This window comes from Naegleria gruberi (assembly GCF_000004985.1).
Source record: "Naegleria gruberi genomic scaffold NAEGRscaffold_55, whole genome shotgun sequence".
NCBI lineage: Eukaryota > Heterolobosea > Eutetramitea > Acrasida > Naegleriidae > Naegleria > Naegleria gruberi.
Window position 1 is genome coordinate 261,274 of NW_003163272.1, and position 22,225 is coordinate 283,498.

The 22,225-nt window shown below is 32.9% G+C and overlaps 14 protein-coding genes and 1 non-coding gene across 15 annotated transcripts; 6 read left to right on the forward strand and 9 right to left on the reverse strand.

Annotated features, from left to right (window-relative positions):
- Positions 1 to 560: 560 nt before the first annotated feature.
- Positions 561 to 2,678, reverse strand: NAEGRDRAFT_52403 (uncharacterized protein; the record flags this gene model as incomplete). The annotated part of the gene is made up of 1 exon (XM_002672241.1): positions 561 to 2,678. The coding sequence occupies one exon, from the start codon at positions 2,676 to 2,678 to the stop codon at positions 561 to 563; it is 2,118 nt and encodes a 705-aa protein (XP_002672287.1).
- A 245-nt stretch (positions 2,679 to 2,923) lies between these two features.
- Positions 2,924 to 4,133, forward strand: NAEGRDRAFT_81287 (kinase C2 domain-containing protein; the record flags this gene model as incomplete). The annotated part of the gene is made up of 1 exon (XM_002672188.1): positions 2,924 to 4,133. The coding sequence occupies one exon, from the start codon at positions 2,924 to 2,926 to the stop codon at positions 4,106 to 4,108; it is 1,185 nt and encodes a 394-aa protein (XP_002672234.1). The 3' UTR covers positions 4,109 to 4,133.
- A 132-nt stretch (positions 4,134 to 4,265) lies between these two features.
- On the forward strand, positions 4,266 to 5,096 carry NAEGRDRAFT_72739 (uncharacterized protein; the record flags this gene model as incomplete). Its single annotated transcript, XM_002672189.1, has 1 exon — positions 4,266 to 5,096. One exon carries the CDS (start codon positions 4,266 to 4,268, stop codon positions 5,094 to 5,096), a length of 831 nt encoding a protein of 276 aa, XP_002672235.1.
- Positions 5,097 to 5,558: 462 nt separating this feature from the next.
- NAEGRDRAFT_81288 (rho GDP-dissociation inhibitor family protein) lies at positions 5,559 to 6,408 on the forward strand (the record flags this gene model as incomplete). Its single annotated transcript, XM_002672190.1, has 3 exons — positions 5,559 to 5,568; positions 5,788 to 6,137; positions 6,191 to 6,408. 3 exons carry the CDS (start codon positions 5,559 to 5,561, stop codon positions 6,377 to 6,379), a joined length of 549 nt encoding a protein of 182 aa, XP_002672236.1. The 3' UTR covers positions 6,380 to 6,408.
- A 27-nt stretch (positions 6,409 to 6,435) lies between these two features.
- NAEGRDRAFT_52405 (uncharacterized protein) lies at positions 6,436 to 7,926 on the reverse strand (the record flags this gene model as incomplete). Its single annotated transcript, XM_002672242.1, has 1 exon — positions 6,436 to 7,926. One exon carries the CDS (start codon positions 7,924 to 7,926, stop codon positions 6,436 to 6,438), a length of 1,491 nt encoding a protein of 496 aa, XP_002672288.1.
- A 312-nt stretch (positions 7,927 to 8,238) lies between these two features.
- On the reverse strand, positions 8,239 to 10,572 carry NAEGRDRAFT_72742 (uncharacterized protein; the record flags this gene model as incomplete). The annotated part of the gene is made up of 1 exon (XM_002672243.1): positions 8,239 to 10,572. One exon carries the CDS (start codon positions 10,570 to 10,572, stop codon positions 8,239 to 8,241), a length of 2,334 nt encoding a protein of 777 aa, XP_002672289.1.
- Positions 10,573 to 10,718: 146 nt separating this feature from the next.
- Positions 10,719 to 11,540, reverse strand: NAEGRDRAFT_81289 (uncharacterized protein; the record flags this gene model as incomplete). The annotated part of the gene is made up of 1 exon (XM_002672244.1): positions 10,719 to 11,540. The coding sequence occupies one exon, from the start codon at positions 11,538 to 11,540 to the stop codon at positions 10,779 to 10,781; it is 762 nt and encodes a 253-aa protein (XP_002672290.1). The 3' UTR covers positions 10,719 to 10,778.
- A 164-nt stretch (positions 11,541 to 11,704) lies between these two features.
- NAEGRDRAFT_72744 (uncharacterized protein) lies at positions 11,705 to 12,370 on the reverse strand (the record flags this gene model as incomplete). Its single annotated transcript, XM_002672245.1, has 1 exon — positions 11,705 to 12,370. One exon carries the CDS (start codon positions 12,368 to 12,370, stop codon positions 11,705 to 11,707), a length of 666 nt encoding a protein of 221 aa, XP_002672291.1.
- A 418-nt stretch (positions 12,371 to 12,788) lies between these two features.
- On the forward strand, positions 12,789 to 13,844 carry NAEGRDRAFT_60885 (rho family small GTPase; the record flags this gene model as incomplete). The annotated part of the gene is made up of 5 exons (XM_002672191.1): positions 12,789 to 12,837; positions 12,890 to 12,952; positions 13,001 to 13,073; positions 13,328 to 13,420; positions 13,562 to 13,844. The coding sequence occupies 5 exons, from the start codon at positions 12,789 to 12,791 to the stop codon at positions 13,842 to 13,844; spliced, it is 561 nt and encodes a 186-aa protein (XP_002672237.1).
- A 2,253-nt stretch (positions 13,845 to 16,097) lies between these two features.
- On the reverse strand, positions 16,098 to 18,332 carry NAEGRDRAFT_81290 (uncharacterized protein; the record flags this gene model as incomplete). The annotated part of the gene is made up of 1 exon (XM_002672246.1): positions 16,098 to 18,332. One exon carries the CDS (start codon positions 18,330 to 18,332, stop codon positions 16,179 to 16,181), a length of 2,154 nt encoding a protein of 717 aa, XP_002672292.1. The 3' UTR covers positions 16,098 to 16,178.
- Positions 18,333 to 18,476: 144 nt separating this feature from the next.
- Positions 18,477 to 18,968, reverse strand: NAEGRDRAFT_72747 (uncharacterized protein; the record flags this gene model as incomplete). The annotated part of the gene is made up of 1 exon (XM_002672247.1): positions 18,477 to 18,968. The coding sequence occupies one exon, from the start codon at positions 18,966 to 18,968 to the stop codon at positions 18,477 to 18,479; it is 492 nt and encodes a 163-aa protein (XP_002672293.1).
- Positions 18,969 to 19,215: 247 nt separating this feature from the next.
- NAEGRDRAFT_72748 (uncharacterized protein) lies at positions 19,216 to 19,722 on the forward strand (the record flags this gene model as incomplete). Its single annotated transcript, XM_002672192.1, has 1 exon — positions 19,216 to 19,722. One exon carries the CDS (start codon positions 19,216 to 19,218, stop codon positions 19,720 to 19,722), a length of 507 nt encoding a protein of 168 aa, XP_002672238.1.
- Positions 19,723 to 19,801: 79 nt separating this feature from the next.
- On the reverse strand, positions 19,802 to 20,938 carry NAEGRDRAFT_72749 (uncharacterized protein; the record flags this gene model as incomplete). Its single annotated transcript, XM_002672248.1, has 1 exon — positions 19,802 to 20,938. The coding sequence occupies one exon, from the start codon at positions 20,936 to 20,938 to the stop codon at positions 19,802 to 19,804; it is 1,137 nt and encodes a 378-aa protein (XP_002672294.1).
- A 430-nt stretch (positions 20,939 to 21,368) lies between these two features.
- NAEGRDRAFT_t601 lies at positions 21,369 to 21,440 on the forward strand. The gene has a single exon. It is a non-coding gene; the product is annotated as a tRNA-Glu (tRNA).
- Positions 21,441 to 21,557: 117 nt separating this feature from the next.
- NAEGRDRAFT_72750 (uncharacterized protein) lies at positions 21,558 to 22,097 on the reverse strand (the record flags this gene model as incomplete). The annotated part of the gene is made up of 1 exon (XM_002672249.1): positions 21,558 to 22,097. One exon carries the CDS (start codon positions 22,095 to 22,097, stop codon positions 21,558 to 21,560), a length of 540 nt encoding a protein of 179 aa, XP_002672295.1.
- Between the last annotated feature and the right edge of the window lie 128 nt (positions 22,098 to 22,225).

Below are 22,225 nucleotides of genomic sequence, written 5' to 3' on the forward strand. Positions count from 1 at the left end.
TTCATCGTGATATGGCAGTAGCCGTCACTTATTGAAAATTTGAAATTTTAAAATCAAATTCAAACCATCATCTTCAAAGAAGCTGACTTGCTTGATGGTGACATATTTGGAGTTGAAGTCAACCCAATCCAGTTGAGTTTTCAAAACTCATTGAAATTGCCTATTTATTTTTACAGAGCTCTTCACTTTTGGATAACAATACCAGTATCCTCATATTCTTCTTTCAGTTATCCACATCTGCCAACAAGTTGTAATTTTAAGACCAATATGTGATTATTGTCGGATGGTTGGATGGCAATTCATATGACTTTTCAACTGAGGATGATCTAGCAGCAACCTTCATTTCAGCTTCAAAATCCAAAACAAAATAACAGAGCTTTTCCTTGATATCTCTGATAATTTCTCTTTCAGCAGTTGAATAAGTAACCTCTTTCCATCAAAATTTTCATCAAGTAATCAGTCAAGTCACAACCAGCCAAATCCAATCTCAAAATGGCGTATGGCAAGGTATAACAGTGTGTGAAACACCGTCACCAGAGTCCAAAACAATACCAGCACTCTTATTGTTTTGTTTCATGTGGTTTCAACCTTTCTATAAATGTTGAAGAGTTACTACTACTGTTATTAGTTAAATAGAGCCATTCTTTAGCCCTTGTAATTGCAACATAGAATATTCTATCCTCTTCTCCTTCATGGACAATTTGTTGCTTTTTCAGTTGTATTGGATCTGATTTCTTGATAAGTGGCATGACACCATCTTGCACTTCTGGTACAAAAACATGTTTCCATTCTCTCCCTTTTGCTCTGTGGACAGTGCATATGTGAATTCCCTTTCCATCTGATGAGTTATTATATGTTTCATCATTAAATGAAATAAGAGAATCAATCAGATCAGAAGTAACTAATTCATCATTTAAGCCCAATCCATCAATTATTAGAGGATCGTCCCAATTGAATTTCTTTTGAATTGTTTCAGCAAGTTTTAAAAAAGTTGTGTTTGCTAAACCTGCTGCCAATTCGTTAATGACTGTAAAGAAACGGATGAATTTCTCTAATTTGTCTTTCTTAGGTGCTTTTCCTTTTGTAGGTACTTTCGTACTAGGAGTTTCCTGATCCTTTAAATATTGTAAATATTTTTCAAATGATTTCTCTCCAATCCCTTTAAAATAGATGAAATGCTTAATAATCCATTTCATTGATTTTGTAAATTTTTCATCCTTGATTTCCACACCATCACATATCAACTTCATCAGATTCAACATTACTCGGGTATCATCCTTGGCATTCTTTGAGATTGGAATCTTTTTGTTCTTGAGTATACTTTCCAATTCGCTGGTATTAGTACTTCTTCTCATTAGTATGGCAATATCATTATAAGATACTCCCTTATTATTCAATATTTGAATTTGATTTGCAATATATTGAAATTCTCCATCACGAGTACTAAAATTGTTTAAAGTGATAGCATCTTGGGAATCGGTTTCTATTGAATTTTCTGTTGATGTTTTCATAAATCGATTAGATGCTAACACAATTGACTTCATGCTTCTATAGTTTCTTCTGAGCTTTAATATTGTTGCAGATGGGAAATCTTCCATAATTTTGTCAAATATCTTTTCTTGAGCGCCTAAGAATGAATAGATTGCTTGATGTGGATCTCCAAATACTGAAAATCTCGTTTTCTCTCCAATAATCATTTTCATAAATTTATACTGAACTGTGGATGTATCTTGAAACTCATCAATTAAAACATCTGAGTAATGTTGTTGATAAAAATCTCTTGAACCTTGATGATTACTCGTTAATATATAGCAAGCTTCTCTCATAAGTGAAGATAAAGTAAGCATGCTCTTGGCTATTTCTTCATATATAGTCAAGGCAGCTTTGTAATCTGAAGTTGCAAACTCATTAGCAGAGACTTCTCTTGCGTATTCATCTTGTGCCCAATCAACATATTTCTCAACAGTCTCTGTAAGTGTAACATTTTTCTTTTCTAATTGCTCTTTCATCTCCTTAATAATCGATTCTTTTGTTGAAATATATGTTTTTCCTTTAGCTCCGTATTTTCTGCAAATTGACAAGGCAAACGCATGGATAGTTTTTACATCATATCTCTTTTCCACTCCATATTTTTGTAATCTTTCTTGAATTTCCCTAGTTGCATCTCTAGAAAATGTTACAAGCAAAAGACAAGCATTAGGATTAGTTTCAATAATCTTCTTGGCCCTAAATGTCAACACAAGTGTTTTACCACCACCTGGTGGTGCCTGTACAACAAGATATTTGGCAGAATCATTTTCAATAACACCAAGTTGATCGGCATCGAACTTTGGCACCTCTACAACAGGTACAATTGCGTTACAGTCAATTGTTGCCTTCTTTTTCTTCTTTTGAAAAAATGGATGCAAAGGAAGGGATGAAGTAGGTGTTTCTATTATTGATGAAGGTGACACTTCTATTTGGCTCTGAGTATCATCGGGATTCTGTTCTTGCTCCTGGCTCGGAGAGGATGAAGTGGAATTTTCTTTACTTTTAAGTGGTTTGAAAAATTCAACCACGGTTTTTTGTTTTTTACTATCTGGAATTGTACTATTGGAAAGTGATTTGGATTTTCTCTTTAGAGAATTATTTCCTGATGATTTTGATGAAGAAGGCAAGCTTTTTCTTCCCGAAGTCATCACGAATTTTTTTTGATTTATTTTTAATTACCTTAAACGTGATGATTGACCATATGCAAAGGTTATTGAAATCAAGTTAATTGGATAAGCACATATTGCTCATATTAAAAGTAAATGATCATTATTTTGTAAACACCAAAAGTTGTAAAGTCAAATAGAACCCTTTTAGATCATGATGAACATTCTATCATTGATGTGGGTTGATTAGATCACCCGATGACAACTTTTTAAATAATCAAAAAAAAATGATGAACACAACTGGACCTCCCTCACTCAATCTTACCATTCACTCTGGATATTCCTTACCAAAGGCTGATTTACTTTCTTCAATTGATGCCTATTGTGTTGTATATGTTCCATTGTTGGGTGGAAAGTTGGATATTATTAAAACCAAGGTTATTGATGATAATGCCAATCCTACATGGAATGCTGCCTTGTTTCGTACAGATGTTGATGCCAGTCGTGATATGTTGATTGAAGTTTGGGATAAAGATGCTCTCAAAGATGAAATTGTATGTCGTGTTAATGTACCTTTGCCAAGATTGTGGAATGAAAGATATTGGAATAATCAAAAATTTGTTTTAGAATGTTTGGGAAAGCACAAACCATACAAGGGAGCATCAGAGTGTGGTCTAGTAATTTCTGCCTTCTCTCAGATTTCTTTTGCTGATCTGGTTCAAAGAGTGAATGCTCCAAATAAGTTTGTTGATCCAGTTAAGAAGATATTGGTCTATCCAATCATTGGAGTTTTGGAAGATAAGCTTTATTTGAAGGTTTCTATCACTAAACGATTCAAAGTTTCCATTCTCGATACATCCTTGAGCAGAAATTTGGCCCTATTCGAAATTGTTGGAAGAGATGTTGGCACCAAAATCATTACAGCCAAGAGTCCAAAGACCAAGTTTGGAATTACCTACAGAAGAAAACTCAAATTGAAAAAGTGTGATCCACATGCTCTTGCCAATCTCAAACTCCTTGTTGCTGGATTAACTAAAGTTGAATCAAAGGGTGTTGATGTAATTGTTGGAGAGCATGGATGGGCTGGATCAATGTCCTACGATCAAGCTAAAAAGACTCTACGTAATATTACAGTGGATGAACAGAAAAAGAGAATTTTCATGAATGAAGCCAACTATGCTTACATGGTTGACTATGATAGCTCAAATTTTGATCAAAAGATTTGGTTAAAGGAAGAAGCATCTGCCAAAGGTTATCATGCTGAATTCATTTACCATAAGGGAAAGAGTTGTGTTGTCACTTCACATCAAGAACCACAGTTACAACAACATACTGGAGCTCTCTATAGATTTAGCTCACAGGTAAAGGACTCTGAATATGGAACACCATTCAAAGAATTCTCAGTTGATTTGTACCAAAGAATCAATCCTATGCAAGTAATGCTCAGTGGAACTTATCTACCATTATTGTAATTTATTAAATTTTGTAATGGTTCGTAATAGATTCTACCAAGAGTCAAGTTGGATTCTAATTATAATGAGATTTTCGAATTTCCCAAAAGTTGTGGGAGCGTTGAAATGGTATCCATAGTTTTTTTGAATACCATACGGCGTTAAGATCTAAAAAAAAATGAACAAGAAGTTATTTGGCTTGATAATAGTGGCCGCTTTGACACTATTCCTACTCACCACCTTTGCAGTATGGATGGGTTTGTTGCTAGGTGAGAAATTATATGAACCTATAGAAACCAGCTATACAGAATATCTTAATACCACATGTTTGGTAAATCAGATGAATTTGACCTCCACTAGTTGCTGCTCCAAATCATGTTCGCAATGTAGAGAATGTGATCGGTCTTTGTATCCATCATGCTATAATACCACCTTTTTGGATGTTGTATTTCTTAATCAGTCATCTTCTCCTTGTTGTGATTCTTCTAAATGTTGTAAGAATTGTTGTGAAACATGTAAGAACTGTTGGTGGACAGGAAAATATCAACAATGTTCTAGTTATGAATGCAATTGTAGATGTTGTTCATCTGTCAGCTCTAACTTATGTACCTATGAATGTAATCCATGCTGGAAAATTCACATAACATTCAGCTATTCAACAACTCAAAATGAAACTTTCTCACAGTACGAATATTTTACATGCTCTTCACAAACTTGTGTTGATGAAAAAACAAGCAATTATGCTGTGAATAACACGGTGGTATGCTACTACAGTCCAATTAATCAATATCCATCACTATACAGGTCCTACAGTGAGACCACAACCACCAAGGATACTTACAAGTTTGGAATTATGTATACCTTTGTAGCCTTATTTATTATTTCTTTAGTTGGTTTGATAATCACTATAATTGTGTTGCTTGTTAATTGTTTGAGAAATGTGAGATATTCCAATCCAGTATTTAATGCTGGTCAAAATGAACTACGTTCGAATGAATCTACCCAGTAAACTTATTTAATATCGTCGATTGCTTAAACGAGTTTCATATATAGACACTAAGGACATTAATGAGCAGCCCCGCTAGCTCAGTCGGTAGAGCGTTGGACTTTAAATCCAACGGTCGTGGGTTCGAGCCCCACGTGGGGCGGTTGTTATTTTTTTCATGAAGTTATCAAGGAATGCCGTTAAAAACACAACTTCCATATTTTATATTTTTTCTTTTGCTTCAATTAAGTAAATCTTAAAGAACCCATTTTGATAATTTCATAGCAAGATTATCTCCTTCCAGCACTCAACCCCAATACATAACACAACACGTTAATATCAGCTTCCTTTACAATACAAGTTCTCTCTTCAGTCAAGTAGAGTGTCTCCTCCACTGGAAAGTCTTTTTTAAACTTGTCAAATTATTGTCATCACTCATCAGGTTGTTCCCTTCCACAAGTAAAAAAACATAAAAAATATTTAAAAATGACCACAGGTAGGTTCGTTGCGAAATCTCAACATTCCGCTTACAAGAAATTTAATCAATATCACCTTTGATCATACTATACAATGAATCATGATTATTAATCTAATACTAATAATAACAATATTGTTGATATTTACGTTCTCTTTGGAACTTTACTACTATTGTATTGAATTTTCACCACCCTGTGTTTTACTGTGATGATATGAACAATAATAATAACAATAACAGGAAACGAAAGTATTGATCAAATCCTCAACAAGGATACTGAAGATGAATCTCTCAGAAAATACAAGGAACAATTGTTGGGAGCTGCTGCTAAAGGAATTCCAAAGACTGATGATCCTCGTCGTGTTGTTGTTGAAACTTTTGGATTGAGATTCCCTGATGGTGAACACCCAGACATTATTAGAGAAGTTGACACCAAGGAAAAGGTTGCTACTTTGGAAAACGAACCTATCAATATCAAGGAAGGTGTCAAGTATTTATTCATTGTTACTTATAGAGTACAACACGACATTGTCCCTGCTTTGCACTTTGTTAACACAATCAAGAAGACTATGGTCACTGTCGATCAACAAGTAAGTAATTCAAATTTTGAAACAAATTAGAAATTGAATTAATAATTATATAGAATACTATGATGGGAAGTTATGGTCCTCGTGCTGAACCATACACCTACAAGTCACAACCACAATATGCTCCAAGTGGTATGTTGGCTCGTGGTTCTTTCAAGGCCAACACCAAGTTTGTTGATGATGATGGAAAATGTCACTTGGAAATGAACTACAGTTTGGTCATTAAGAAGGACTGGACTGATTAAACTGTAATAAAATGTAGAGATAGATGTATAGTAACAAATGATTTATTCTATTGCTGCTACTTTTTGGAGGTTGGTTGGATTTTGTTTTTCAATTCTCTAATATTATTCAATAATTTCTCTTGCTCCTTCAGTAAGGCATTGAAATCCTTCACATCTTTCTGAGATCTGTATGAGGAATCACTTAGGAAGCTATTCTGCTTACTAAAGGTATCTTTTGGAACTATTCTGGAGGAAGATTTCATTGTTTGGCTAGTGGAGGAAATGGTTTTTTGTTGAGGTTTAACAGTTTCGATTGATATGGAGCTTTTTGGCCTTTCGGCAAAACTTGAACTAGGTCTCTTACTTGAGTTTGTTGGGGTGGTTGATCTTCTTGTCAATGATGGCGTGGAAGGTCTTTTAATTTCTGGAATTGGTCGAGAGAGGATACTATCTTCTTTAAGGAAAGTTTCTCTCCTCTGTTTCTCATCTCTTATTGCTTTTGCTCTCATGTTCTTGCTCTCTTGAAGCTCCCTTCGCTTATCCTCAATCCTCTTCTTTCGTTTTTCTACTTCCAGTGAGTTTTGCAATTGTGTTAATGTTAAAATCGGATTACTCTCGTAGAGAGGTTTCGTCACAACTCTTTCTGAACTAGTATACACTCTAGGTTTAGGGGGAACAATCCTTTTTGGAGGTGTCGATTCCCTTTTCACTCTATCTTCCAAATAACGTTGTCTCACTTTGAGTCTTTCCACTGTCTTTTCAATTTCCTTCTTGTCTTTAAGAGTAATTGAAGAAAGATCAGAAGGAGGAGTATAAATTGCTTCCTCTGAAATTGTCTTTGAAATTGGAGAAGCTGACCTCACTGACTTTGAGTTTGTAGGAGTGGTTGGCCTATTATGTTGTCCCAATAATTCATTTTCCAATTCCAAATCACGTTTAAACGATGGAGAAGATTTTGCTTTTGATTTGGAAGAACTCGAGGTATGATCTAATGAAAATCTACTAGCTGATGATCCAAATCCAAAACTACCATTCAATGATGACGATGTAGAATTTCTTACCAGAGTTGTGGTTGTATTTCCTTTAAGAAGGTTTGATCGTGAAGAAGAAAAGGAGCTTCGGAATGACGAATTTTCCTTAGGCTGGTGTTGAACAGTCGTACTTGTTCTAAATTCTGCGTTGGTTTTTAAAGGCTTTGATTTTGGTGGTGATAATTTTGTCAATTCATGTTGTTGATTAAAATTGAGTTCTTCATTCTCATCTTTTGATTCCTCATCATTATAAGAATGTTCTATTAAAACAAGTTGATTAAATTCATCATCTGATTCTTCTTCTTGATCAGAATCTTGATGATTTTGAAAATGGAAAGAAGTGTTGGTTTGTATTCTTGAATTTTGATACTCGGAATTTTCCTCAATTTCAATTAAGGAACTACTAATGGTACTTCTTGGACTGCTATCACCAAGTGAGAGTACCTCTGCATTATTTAATGATAATTGTTCTTCTCGTATGCTCGGAGTTGATTGATTTTCCAAAACATTCATCAATACTGATGAAGCTGACAACATTTTCAATTAAATTCTCTGATTCCAACTCTGTTTTCTATTATTTTGTACAAGTTTATTATCTTTTAATCAATATAAAAACCTGCTTTATCTTTAAATTATTACTCGAACTACAATTTTTTGTATTTTTTTATTAAGGAAGTTTCTTTGAATGGATTGAGTCATCAGATGGGTGGGGTTGTGGAGTTTAGTTTGCGACAACATTGCAGAATTGTTGGTGGTTGAATTATTGGATGATTGCTGTTTTAACGGATTTCAAGTGACTTATTGGAGAGGGTTATTTACAAGAGGAGGGTAATCATGAGCTATCAGAATTTACCATAATCCAAAGCTAAAGACGTCTCGGTTGAGTATAGATGATGAGGTGTTTTGATTTGAATCCTCTGGGGTGGGCGTGTCTTCATCTACTTTGTGGATTCCAGAGAGAAAATCTTTTACACTATGAAGTGAGAGTGTTCTCCTGTTATTGTTTGATTTTTCTGATTCACTTGAGGAAGTGCTGCTATCTTGTTGATGTTGTGAACGGTGGTCATCTTTGGAATCTTTGGTTCCAAGAAATATTCCTTTCACTGATTTACCAACACTCAGTAATTGTCTATGTATCTCAATAACTGGATGGATTTTTACACTCCTCTGTTGGCCAAATATATCTTTTTTGAGGTTTAGTAGAGTTCTCACAAGTTTTTCAGAGTCAGGTCTATCTTTAGGTTCTAGAGAGAGCATTGATATGATGAGATTGGCAAATCCTTCATGATATTTGCTACACCGTTTTCTGATCAGCCCGTGGAATTGTTGTTGATCTTTCATGGCCATAATGTATGGTGAAAAATTGAGGATTTCACATCCAACAAGCTCTAGAAAAACTATTCCCATTGACCATATATCAGAGGAGTAAATATAATTCATGAATAAAGATGTAGGGGCTATTGGTTCCTTAGAATCCAACTCTGTTATATCTTTAACACCAATATGACACTCTGGTGATTGATATTTGATAGTACCTGCACTTGAGATTGTATCATTCAAATTTTTAGAGGTTAATGATCTCAAATTATAAATTAAACCAAAATCTCCAATTTTACATTCTTTGAATTTTGAACTGAGTAAAATGTTCTTTGGTTTTATATCTCTGTGAAGAAGCCCATTCAAATGAAGATGATTTAGACCGGCAGACATTTGAATCATCAGAGACAGCAGGTGAGCCTCTTGAATTGTTTGGCCTTGATCTTTGTGTCCATTAATGAATTGTTCTAAATCTCCATCATCCATGTATTCCATTACTAGACAGAGTGTAAATAGTGATGAGAATTCATTGTCTGATTTTGAAAAGTAAATGTCCTGTATAGATATTAATTGAGGATAGCTGATTTTTCTGATTGGCCAAAATTCAACGAGGGCATCATTTGCATTATTGATATCGTCACAATTAATTTTCTTAATACCAACTGTTACTCTATCGGATTTTCTTACAGCTTTGTACACTTTACCAAAAGATCCTCTTCCGACTTCTTCCAGAATTTCATAATGACTCTCTTCATACAGATTTTCACTATTATTTTGTGGTAGATCAAAATTGCTGTCACATATGCTTGTCAGTTTTTCAGATGATGGTTTCTTCTTAAGGCCGGATAATATGAACGAGTCATCAAATGAAATTGTTTCGTAATCATGTAAGCTCTCTAAAGAATTATTTGGTGATATGTGGTGCTTCACACCCTCGAATTTTTGTGGTAATATTAATTTCATTCCTATTGTAACAACTCCTGTTTTATCTTTACCTCGTTTCAGAGATAGTTCAATCATATCCACAGATCTAGATCTAAAATCCATCAATCTGTTAATATCATACACAGCCTCTCCAATAAAGTTAACATGAGGTTTACATTTCATTATATAGTTGTGAAGCATTTCTGAAGTGGCAGAAATGTTATCCAATTGCATAGCAATTTGTGGTAGAATTTTCTTCGACTCCAACGATGAAGAATGTTCAAATACATAATGTGATTCATTACTATTATTACTAGCTGAATTGCAAATGGTCATAACTTGTTGATATTCTGCCTCTGATAATTGGATTGGTAATATAACCTTCTCTCCTTTCCATTTGAATGTAAATCCATCAGAGAGAGGTGATTTTCTAATTCGAGATGAATGGGCTACTACTTGTTTATATTCATCACCTAATAATTCTTCTTGTTCATCACTTCTTTTTACACTAAATGTTAAACAAGTATCAAATATCGAAGCACTAAAGTATTGAGTAAAACTCAAATCACTTGCAAGTGTTACAGTTCCAATACTAAATTCAATTCCAATATGATTCGGAGGTAAAATTAATGGTTGTTTGTTATTTTCCTCGATATCTTCTTCATCAGAATGATTATATTTATCACTAATTAAATTATCATTTTCCGTAATTAAATTATGTAACATTTCACTAAATGATTTCCTTCTCGGATGTTCTTGTTGCTGTACTTTGAGAGTATTGTTATTATTATTCTGTACATTTGATTTTTCCTTGTTTCGATCATTACTATTATTATTATTACTATCGGAAGATGATTGTGGTGGTGTAGTCGTTGGTGTTGGTGAGGAGGTTGATGAACTCTTGTCCAATCCCATAAACGACCTGAATCCACCAAAGAACATTTTTTATTCTTAAAATTAGCTGAGAAATGAACTTGTAGGTTTATCAGAAATGAATTGGATGATCTTGTTTAAATTGGATATATTTCTCTATGCAGTTGATCGAAATGTTCAGGCAACGTTTTCAATTCAATATTGAAAATGAATTACAAAATTCTTTATTATTTATTGATAATTTATTGAGCCGAAAGTTAATGGTTTCGACTGCCTTAGTAGAAGAGTTTATTTGCAACAACATATTGTTCAGTGCTATTTGGTGCATATCCTAGATTACCTCCTTCGAATAAAATTTGGAAAGCAGCAATAGTTGCATCAAAATCAGAATTCAATTCTGAAACAACTTCATGAAATGAAATGCCTGGTTTCTTAGCAACAAGTTCATAGATAGACACTTCCAGAGTTTTTTGTTGTTGAACTTTTGGCACTTTCTTCCCTACAAGTGAACCATATTGAGAATGCAGAGATGCAACAATTACGTCCAATAAGTGAGTGGTAAATTCATTGATATCCATAATTAGTGATAAACCTGTACCAACAATATATCTTGTTCCAGTTCTATTATCAATATTCAAAATACCATAAATTCTCAAAAAGAGTCCATTTTCAATAACACCACCACAAGCTTCAAACTTTTTCTCAGTATCAATTGCGTACAAAATTACGCTCATCCTTCCTGTACCATCATCAAGGAATAAATTTAATTTTCGTTTCTCGGGTTCATTAGTAAATTTTACAATTTGTGCAACAAGAGTAACTTGTTCAATTCTTTTCTTCTTTGTCTTGCAGTCAATGACGAAATGATTGGTTTCTGGCATTTCGGCATGGATTAATTGTCTAATATTTACAGGTGTAATACCTCCTTTCTCGGAAGCACTTTCACTACTATTTACATGTGATGTGTTATGTACCATGGATTGATCTACATCTTCACCACCATGCACATCACTTCCTCTAAAATCATGATCATCCATCTTGATTGCTGGGTATTTTTTTAAATATTTGATGTTCTAAATTTAATGTTTTTCTATTCTTCTAAAAAATAGAAACAAAATTTCTAGTTTTATCTGGAAGACAAAAAACTATTGATTCATTACAGAAAATATGTCAAGTTAAATTAATAGTAATTACAATTAGTTTAATTCTTCTTATGATGAGAATCCTTTTCATATTCAAATTCAACCAATTCATTAGCACTGCAGTACATTTGAATAAAGTTCATCAATTGTTTACCAGCCCATGTTGGAACAAGAAGAGCCAAAGCAATAATCAACCAGAGTTGACTCAATTGATAGAAATGAATGGCATATAAAAAGACATAGAACAATTCATTACCAACACACAAAATAGCCATGAATGTCTTGTTAGTATAATATAAAGCCAATAAGTAACTTCTGTCCCAATCAACATCCTTGTGACTAGCAGTACCAATAACCAAACTGACATACATACGGAACCAATGTGAAACAAAGTCCAAAATATTCAACAAGACAAAATATGGAGTATAATTTGGATAAAAGTTAGAAAGAATGGTAACAAGAGCAGCAGTACTGAAACGATCAGTGACCATATCTAAAACAGCTCCGAATCTAGAACATTGATTATAATGACGAGCAGCAATACCATCCAAACCATCCAAAACAAAACTTGTTGTATAGATAACAATCACAGTTCCTGGATATGATTCATAAATAAAGAAAGATAAAAGTGAAAGGAAAACACGAAGATAACCAATCAAATTTGGAATATAAAAATAAATTTTGTAGGCCTCTGGGTTTCTTGGAGTAACTTTAGTAGCTGCCATCTCTTTCCGAATCAACAAATAAATAATAATAATACTAGAAAAATCCGTTGTTGGATGATGAAAATATTTTTTCTTGTTGAAATTTTAAAAAATTCAAATCCAAATTTTTAAAAACAACGGAAAGTGAATCAAATTAGGCGAACAAAGCGGCACCGTTTTTTAACCCTAATATGTTGAACCAGCATTTAGATTAGGTTCAGTGTTCGTTTCGAATAGATTGGCTCAATTTCCAAGTTTACAATTTTACGGTATTGCTCTATCTCTTACCAAAAGGTTTTATTTATGAAATTAATGTCTATTTTACAGACATAAGAATATTATTTGTCTTTTATTGATTCGTTTTTCTAATAGAGGTTTCCACATTATTCGAAATGATTCACATTTAGAAGCACTGTCACTTGTCAACAATCCAAAAAAAATGAGTTCAAAGGAAATGAAGATTGTCGTCGTTGGTGACGGTGCTGTTGGTAGGTGTTATTTTTACCTAGAATTGGATTTGATAATTATTTCAATATATAGGCAAGACATGTTTACTATGGGTTTATGCTAATAACTCATTCCCAGAGACTTATGTTCCAACTGGTAAGTCTTTCTTATATGATGATAAGATTCGAATAGAAGAATGATTAGTATTTGACAATTATAAAACAACAGTTTCGCTGGATGGTAGAACTGTAAAATTGGAATTATGGGATACTGGTATGTACACAAAGTTTTTTTGATCATTTTACGACGATGTAAATTATAGCTGGTCAGGAAGAGTAAGTTTTCGAATAGTGATGATGACGAGGAATATATATTTTTATTGTATTATTATTATAATGATCGGGTGATGAAACTCTCTTTTTGGAATCAAATATTTGATCAACATGTTGATATGGTGATGAAACATTCATGATGATGGATTCTATTGTTATTATTGTTCTTATTATTATTATATTGGAAAAATAACTAAAGATATGACCGTTTGCGTCCACTCTCATATCCTGGTACACAAGTTTTCTTGATTTGCTTTTCAACAGTTGATGAAACTAGTTATGCTAACATTAGGTAGGTTTTTTATAATGACAAGATGATGACAATAATCTTCTACTACTACTAAACTTTTATTATGATTCACATCAATAATAATAACATTTAAACAACAATTATTAACACAATACTTTAATATAATGATACAAAAACAATTAGAACTAAATGGTATCCAGAAGTTAATCATCACTCTGATGGTGTTCCAATTGTTCTTGTTGGTACAAAAGTTGATTTACGTGAGATGGGTGACAAATCACAAGGAGGTGACAATATTTCACCACAATTGGGTGAAAAACTAAAGGCAGAAATTAAAGCTATCAAATATGTTGAATGTTCTGCCAAGACACAACAAGGTGTTAAAATGGTCTTTGATGAAGCCATTAGAGCTGTTCTTTTCCCAAGAAGTGGATCTGGAAAGAAATCAGGATGTGAATTATTGTAAATTAATTTGCCTTTTTGTAGATAATTGCTATTGTAAAGCAATAATGAATTTTATATATTATATTTAGTATTTGTTTCAATAGGATTGTAATTTTTGATAACCATTTCAGAGAATATGTCTATTTCATCCCAATTTGAGTTTTCGACATTTTCTTCCTCTTGCAGTATCTTTGAAAGATTACTTTTGGAGGTTCTTCTTCTTCTTCTTGTGGTTCTGTATTCACTTGACTCTGTGAAGAAATCTTCTTCGTCATCGTGTTAATCTTCCATACTATCAAATCCAAGACTCTTCTTCTTTGGAGATGGCTGAGGTTGTTTTGAACAATTAAGTATGGATTTATTAGTTGAACCACCAACCAAAACAACATCATCAATTTGTACACTGCATCTGTACCTGTACCTTATCTAAATATTCCCTACTTGAGGATCGTAAACACTTTTTTAGTATTCCAAAAGTTCAAGAAATGCTCAGAATTCTTTAATGGAAGGAATTGTGTAAATCAATCCAGATGAAGCAGTTGTTAATGGTGCTGCAGTTCAAGGTGTGTTTTAATTGGTAAATTCTCTTATCGATGTTACTCATTATGATTAGATGCACCATCTAGAAGAGATTCATTAATACGATTGTTTTGAGATTCCACATTTCTCTTATTGGAAGAATCACTCAATTTTCCACATCTGAAACAAGATTGATAACAAATTTTCAATTCATCCAAACTAAATTCCATATATAACAAGCCACTGACCACAATAAATAAAATAAAATTCAGAATGGCACCAATAATTGGTTCAGTAAATTCAGCTCCAGTGTTCTGAGATTCTTGAACCAGATAAATTATTACCATTAATATAAAACATGGAAATACAATGGAAACAAATATCAAAAAGTTGGCATACTAAAATTGTTAATTATTTCCATATATATATTTAACTCACCCCAGTGTTCCAAATATTAATATCTGATACTTTTTTCATAGCTCTAGCGATAATTAATCCAACAATTAAAAATACTTTTTCATTATTGTTATGATTTACTTTCTAAAAAAGTATTACTTACTAAATATAGATAATAACAACCAAAGTGCAATAAATATTTTGACATATTGAAAAGCAAATGACTGAATAATAGCTATTGATACAATCCCTAATACTGAGAATATAATTGGTATAGCATAAATCAATATACTATAAATGGTTTTTCTCTTATTGACAACGCCAAAACTATTCGTGACCAATTTCCTAACCAGGAGAATAAAGCCAAAAATAAGAAAATATGAAAATAATCTGACACTATTACCACAATGGTTCTCTGGTAATTCTCAAATCTAAGGATGTATCTATACAAATAAGTTCCAAATTCACTACAAATCCTAAAAGTAATATATAAAATAGTAATAATTGGATATAAGGATCTTAATTTGACACACTGAATGAGTTTAGGAATGAAAACTAAGAAGAATGCAATAATTAATTGACCAAATGTCAATATTATTGAAATGATACCAACTGCAAAAGTGAGATATTGCTTATTTGGAGAATAAAAACATTTTTCAAAGAATGCACTGTCATTAATAGAGCAAGCACAAAAGTATGAAAATGGATATCTCAAAATTCCATTCACATTTGATTGATTAAATAAAAAAGGAAATCCAAAAATACTGTCTCCACAATAAAGCAATCTTGTTGGAAAATAATTAATCATCTCATGTAACATAACCAAATTAGGATTACATTCTTCTCGTTTCACCATTTTCCTATAAATTAAACTGTTATTTCCACAATATTGACATGCATTAATCCATTCCTCTGCTGAACTATCCAATCTTCTCATCATATCAAGAGTAGCAGCATTTGCATTACACAACACTTCAAAGCAAGTTTGATTTAAAGTTTTTTCTAATTTTCCAATTTTTTCACAAATATTAATTCTCGGAGATTGATAAATTAATTTGGTTGATTCGGAATCAATGGTTGGTCCTTTGGTTATTACTAGAGAGACATTGCTGGTGTATGAAACATCGAGACAATTGAAATTATTTGGAAGAAACTGATCTAAATCATATTTCGGAAAGAGAAACATTCGCCAAACGTTTTCAATTGTGCAGTTGGAGAAGAATACTTTCTCTGAACCATGGACTGTCAGATGGCAGGAAATGAGAAGGAATGCCGAGAGGATAAAGAGATACCTTGTTGACATTTTTTTACTTTGAGCTTTTCAAACTCCGAACTAATTTGAATTAGTTAGAAAAGAGATGGAAGATAAATAGATTCATATTATTTCTTATTCTTAAATTCGGAAAGAATATGACAAAATATCCTCAGCAGCTTGAGGTCTTTAATTTTTGATATCCATTTCAGAGAACATGTCTATTTCATCCCAATTTGAGTTTTCGACATTTTCTTCCTCTTGCAGTATCTTTGAAAGATTACTTTCTTTTGGAGGTTCTTCTTCTTGTGGTGCAGTTGGCAGAGTTGGTTCTGGTTTCACTTGACTCTGTGTAATCTTTGATTTTGGAGGTTTTCTTTTACCACCTCTTGATGATGGGCTAGCTGTTGTTTTTGTTGTTCCAGCAGTTGGTTTTGGTGAAGTTTGGACAGTTTTAGGTGTGCTTTCTTGTTCCTTTGAGAAATCTTTGAAGAAATCTTCTTCCTCATCGTGTGGTGTGTATGAATCATCTTCCATACTATCAAATCCAAGACCCTTCTTCTTCTTTTGGGAGGAGCTGGCTGAACTTGGAGATGGTTGAGGGTTGTTTTGCACAATTGTTGTTTCTTGTGGAATAGCTTTAACTGTTTCAACAACTTGAACAGACTTTTCTTCATCATCTGACCAATTCTTCCATTCCTCGTCTTCGCTGTGGGCTGGACTAGAATGGGATTGAGTCTGTTGAGCTACAGCTTCAATAGACTTGTTGGATGCTGTTTTGATTAATTGTAGTCTTGATTGTTGTTGAGATTCTACTTGAGCTTCAGGTGTCTTCTCTTGTGGTTGAGGATTGAATTCTTTCTTGACAACTGCTGGGGAAGACGGTGGAGTATTTTCAGTAGAACGTCCACCTTCATCTATTGAAGATTTTGATTGTTGATCACTTTCAGAGAATTGGATTACATGTTTTGGAGATTGACCAGAGAAGATTTCAACTCGAACAAGTTCTTTTTGAGATTGTGGAGGGAAGAATGGTGTAACATTTGTAATACCATCATTTGCTGAGGTAATCATTCCTAAATTACATCGGGAAAGATCAGATTCTGACAAGTACTCTAATGCAACTTTCATTACTTGGGTAGCTTTTGATCTGACTTGTTCCTTTTCATGGAGAGTTAATGGAAGTACAGGTTTCATTACATAGGTCATGAGTTCTCTTGGATCAAATCTCGACATGTGAATTAAAATTACATTCAAAGCGTGTACTTTGAGTTCTGAAATATCCTTATCAAACAAGTTAGAGTGTAAAGCTGTTAAAATTATTCCCTTATTGGCTCCAGGTAAATTCCATAATTCCAAAAGGCATAAAAGAGCATGAGATCTCAAAGCAATAACACTTTCAATGGCTTTTTCCTTATCAACTTCTTGGCCAATTCTAGGGAATGAGTTTTGTACAGCATAATGATGAAGGGAAGGAAGGAATTGATTATTAATAATTTCTATTCCAGTGGTGGATTGAGTAGATTGATCAAGTTTGGAAAGGTACTTGGAGAAGGCTACACAGGCATTCATAGTGAACATGACAAGTTCATTACTAGAGTCTTTGATGGCCTTCATTATTTCTGGAATAACTTCTGAAATGGCTACACTAGGAGGAATTTGATTTTGATAATATTCCAAGGTTTGAAGTATCCTAATTCTTAAACTATAATTCTTACTAATATAACATTTACGAATAAAAGTAAGAATGTGCTCATCGTAATCCTTGCCAGATAAGATACCATCAATTCCTCTCTTGGATGACTCTTTAGCTGAGAACAAGTGAGCCAAAAAGGTACCTGAGGCAGGCTCTGTAACGAACGGAAGAGTTGTCATTCTTGGCAAAATTCTCTTTTTAAAAAGTGAAAGAGACAATTTGTTAACTTGGCTCTTGAGTTCCTTAAAGAAAGATTCCTTTTCAGATGCCTTTTTCAATCTCATATCATCAAAGAATAGCATAATGCTACAGAGTGGATCTTGTTCAAAAAGTTTCAGTTTTAAAAAGCTGGCAAAGGTAGCTCTTGATTGAGGTTCACTTTCAAGTGCCTTTGACATCCAAAATTTGATGGCTGGTAATTTCAAAAAAGATTGATAGTTAACTTCGTTAGGAACGTTATTCTTCTTGCAGCTTTCTTCAATTTCTGCGAATATCTTGGATACTAATTTTTCAAAAGCATATACATCTCTACATGTACTTGTATATTTTTGGAATTTCTTCATTCCTTCTTCTGGAGTAATAGTTTCAGAGTATCTAATTTCCTTAGTATTTTCGTAAAAATCCTTATCAATATTACTAAATTCCATAGCAAATTGGAAATCACCAAGCATCCACCTCATTTGTTTATCTTTTGTCACATAAACAGAATCCAAATGAACATTATTAAATGTAATTTGGCATTGATCGTTCAAAAAATTGAGAGCACTCTGAAAAAGATGTGAGATGACTATTCAAACTAAAATACTCACAGATATTTGAAGTAATCCCAACAAAATTTCCGACATTTCCAATGATGGCAAAACAGATCTGAGGGGTACAACAGGCTCTGTAGCTATATAAAAGTGTGAATTATTCAACTCAATGTCATCAACATATTTCAAAATTGATGGATGTCTAAGAGTTTTTAAAAACTTCATTCCTCTTCTAGCACACTCAATAATTGTTTTTGCAGGTTCCTCATCCAATGGTGAAATTTTAGTTTTTGGCTTTTCCGCAGTTTGATTATCATTTTCATTCTTTTGTTGTCTCAAAATCTTTGGTAAATCTTTAGCTTGTTTATCCGTTAATTCAAATTCAAAAACAGAAACATTTCTATTATCACTTTGAACATTCTTCTGAAAAACACCATCATATAATTTCCAAAATTTAAATCTCTTATCCGTATCAACCAATGGAACTGGTTGGAGGGATGAAAACTTTTGTGAGACGTTAGAATTTCCCATCTTGTTGATTGTGATGATGAAAAAAGCCTTCGGAAAAGTAAGCTTTCACCTTGTTGGTGTTTTATTTTTTTAAATAATAATAAAATTAATCGTTGTTACAGTATGATGTAATATTGCTTCTAATTAGAAGGTTACAGTTATTAGAAATGTTGTTGTTTGATTGTAAAATAATAATCAAAATACTATAGTAATTTTAATTAAATATATTAAATTATTAAAAAATTTGTCGCAATATTAAATTGGATCCATGAACAAGCCTTCCTTGTTGCAAATTTTGTTCAAACGTCATTCGGTGGGAACTCTCAAACCAACCCGTTCGTTGTTGGATCAGTGGATTGGAAAATTCTCTGAAAAGATTCATGATAAAGTTTGGAATCAATGGTTTACAGTTTCATCAATTTACAAGACACAATTAATGTTCGGAAATGTTGAATCTCTTGAGGATGGAAAATATGAGAAGCAAGTTATGAAGGAAAGATTATTATTCTATCAAAAACAAAAACGATTATTATTAAAGAAGGCTAAGGAAAGATATCAGGAACAACTTTTGATGGATGAGCTAGCTGTTCTCAATGCAGATATATTTGATGAAATTGATAGAAAATATAGAAAGAAAACTCTTGGTGATAGAGTTGAATTTTGGAAGTTGTTTTTCAAGTACTTGTTCACAAAGAAGGAGAAACCATTATTATTGCTTTCCGATGTCAAGGATTATGATAAATATGCAGAGGAATTCAAGATTAAATCATCATAACAATTTAATTTGTGTTTTGGAATGAAAAGAATAATTCAGATTGAGTGTAATAACTAAAGGAGAAAGAGAAGAACATGTTTTATGAAGCAGTTTCTATGGTCAAATCAATAAAAAAGGAAGATCTATCATTGAGCAAGTTCTTAAAGTTATCATTGAGTTTTTTCTTTTTAGACGAGTTCTTTTTTGCCATACTAACCAATGAAAAGCCATGTCCATATTTCACATCTATAAAGTTGAATCTTTCCAACAGTTCACTCAAATATTCATGTACTGTTGAGCTATTGTATTTTGGCTCTTTTAGACCTAACTGATTATTTTGGTTAGCTCCACAACAATAAATCTTATTATTCTGTTTATCAATCTCAAAATATGATAAATAGGAAGGTAGAATCTCAAAGGTAGATTCTTTAAATTGACTTAAATCAGTTGAATAACCATGACTATAATAAGATTTTGCGGTTCCATCCTTCAAGTTCTTGATTTTAAAGCAACTGGCTGAAATTAGATCATAAAATACATAATTTGGAGAATTCAATGTTTCTATCCAAGCAGAACCAGAATAAATAAATATTCTTCCATTTTTAGTGGTAAAGGCAAATGAATCCATTGATCCAAGCGCAATTTCTGAAATTTCAGAATATCCAAATCGTTGTAAAACATCAAATTCCTGTATTCTACCCTCGCAATTCAAAACAATAAACCTCTTATCAATTACAGTCAATATAGTATTTTCAAAAGTCTCTAAATGTGTGAATTTTTCTTGACCAGGTTTTAAACTCAGTTCCTTGAATGGAATAAACCATGATGATTTAATGGTTTTCCCTTTTCCACAATCATATTCTCCAGATATCATAATTTTTTTCCAATCATTGCAAATAAGTACTGAATGATTTCTTCCACAAGCAAACTCATTCACACAAAACGTTTTCACAACTACTTGTTCACACTTTTCCTTTTTTTTCTTTCTATTCTTATCTGGATTCAATCTTTCCTCCTTTCTTTTATCTTTCCTCCTCTCCTTCTTATTCTTAATTTCATATGAAACATTACTTTTCGAAACTCTTGTATTCAAATTATCCTCCATAATCTCACCAATATCAAATAGACATGGATTCCATGCCGAGACGTTTTTAGCCTTTGAAGAACATGCACATTGTCCCTTGGAATTTCCTCCGAATGAAAATAATTCACCAAATTTTGCTAATTTAATAATCATCATTCATCATTTAATTGTATACTAACATTTCATCATTATGTGATTAACTCCACATTTGACATCAAAAATAATTATATCCGATGGTAGACTTGGTAATTTACAAAAACTTGTAGAATGCCATACTTGACTATTGTGACCACTTATCTTTTGATGATTTAGTATAAATTAAATTGTTGTTGTGGTATATATTTCTACCTACATAGAAAGCAAGCTCTTCCCCTTCATTACTTGTTGACATTTTTTTCAGTTCCAAAATTGAATTTTTATTATTATCTTGTTGTAAAGTTAAGAATACAAATAATGAAGGATGCATTGACTATGGTAATGTAAAAGTATCATCCAAAATGCTAATGAAACATAAAAAAGGAGGAACTCCATATGAATAGAATGTATTGTTGCTATAAAGAAGTTATTTTCATCATGAATAACATCCCGTGTAGTCCAATGGCTAGGATACCTGGCTTTCACCCAGGAGGTCCGGGTTCAATTACCGGCATGGGAGGATAATTTTAAACTTTTGGAAATCAATCCTCAAGGAATCCGCTTGTTGATGACTTTATTAAGGGTGATGATTCATCAAAGCAGAATCTTATAAACTAAGAATTTACTCCATTAATGTTTAAATATTGGATTCAAATACTCGTCTCTTCTCTAGTTTTGCCTTTCCGAATTCAATCACATATCCCACAGATTTAATCTGATTCAACAACAACAAGACAAACGACATTGAATTCAAAATAAGATGGGAGGTGCCAGCAAAAGGACCAAGATAAAAACAAGAATGCACAAAAGCAACAAAATTAACAAGGCTGTACATAAACATTCCAAGTGGATCTCTGGTTGCCATCGAATAAAAACCACATGCAACTCCAGCCATAGATAACAAGAGGATCCATACCGGTTGGGAGGTGTTAAACAAAAACAATACTGACAATACAAAAATTAAGAACAGTTGGAATGAAAACATATTTGCCAAGTTTGCCAAATTAGCTGGTCTGTTGTATTGCTTTTTCTGTACCACTTCAATAAATTGTTCAATGTACTTTGCGAACATATCATAGAGTGGAGTTTCGCTGTGGTTAGTGGTATTGTTATTCATTTCTCCAATAGGTGCTGAAGGTGATGCTTCCAATGTTTGATGAGCTTCGGAATTGTTCATTTGTTTTTTAATAGAGATGTGTTCTTTACTGCAACGTGTTTTTTATGTGACATAATTATATCTTCCTTTTCAAAAGTCTCCGCTTCACTAAATTACAGTTGCTTTTCAAGCTTATTCGTCATGTCAAC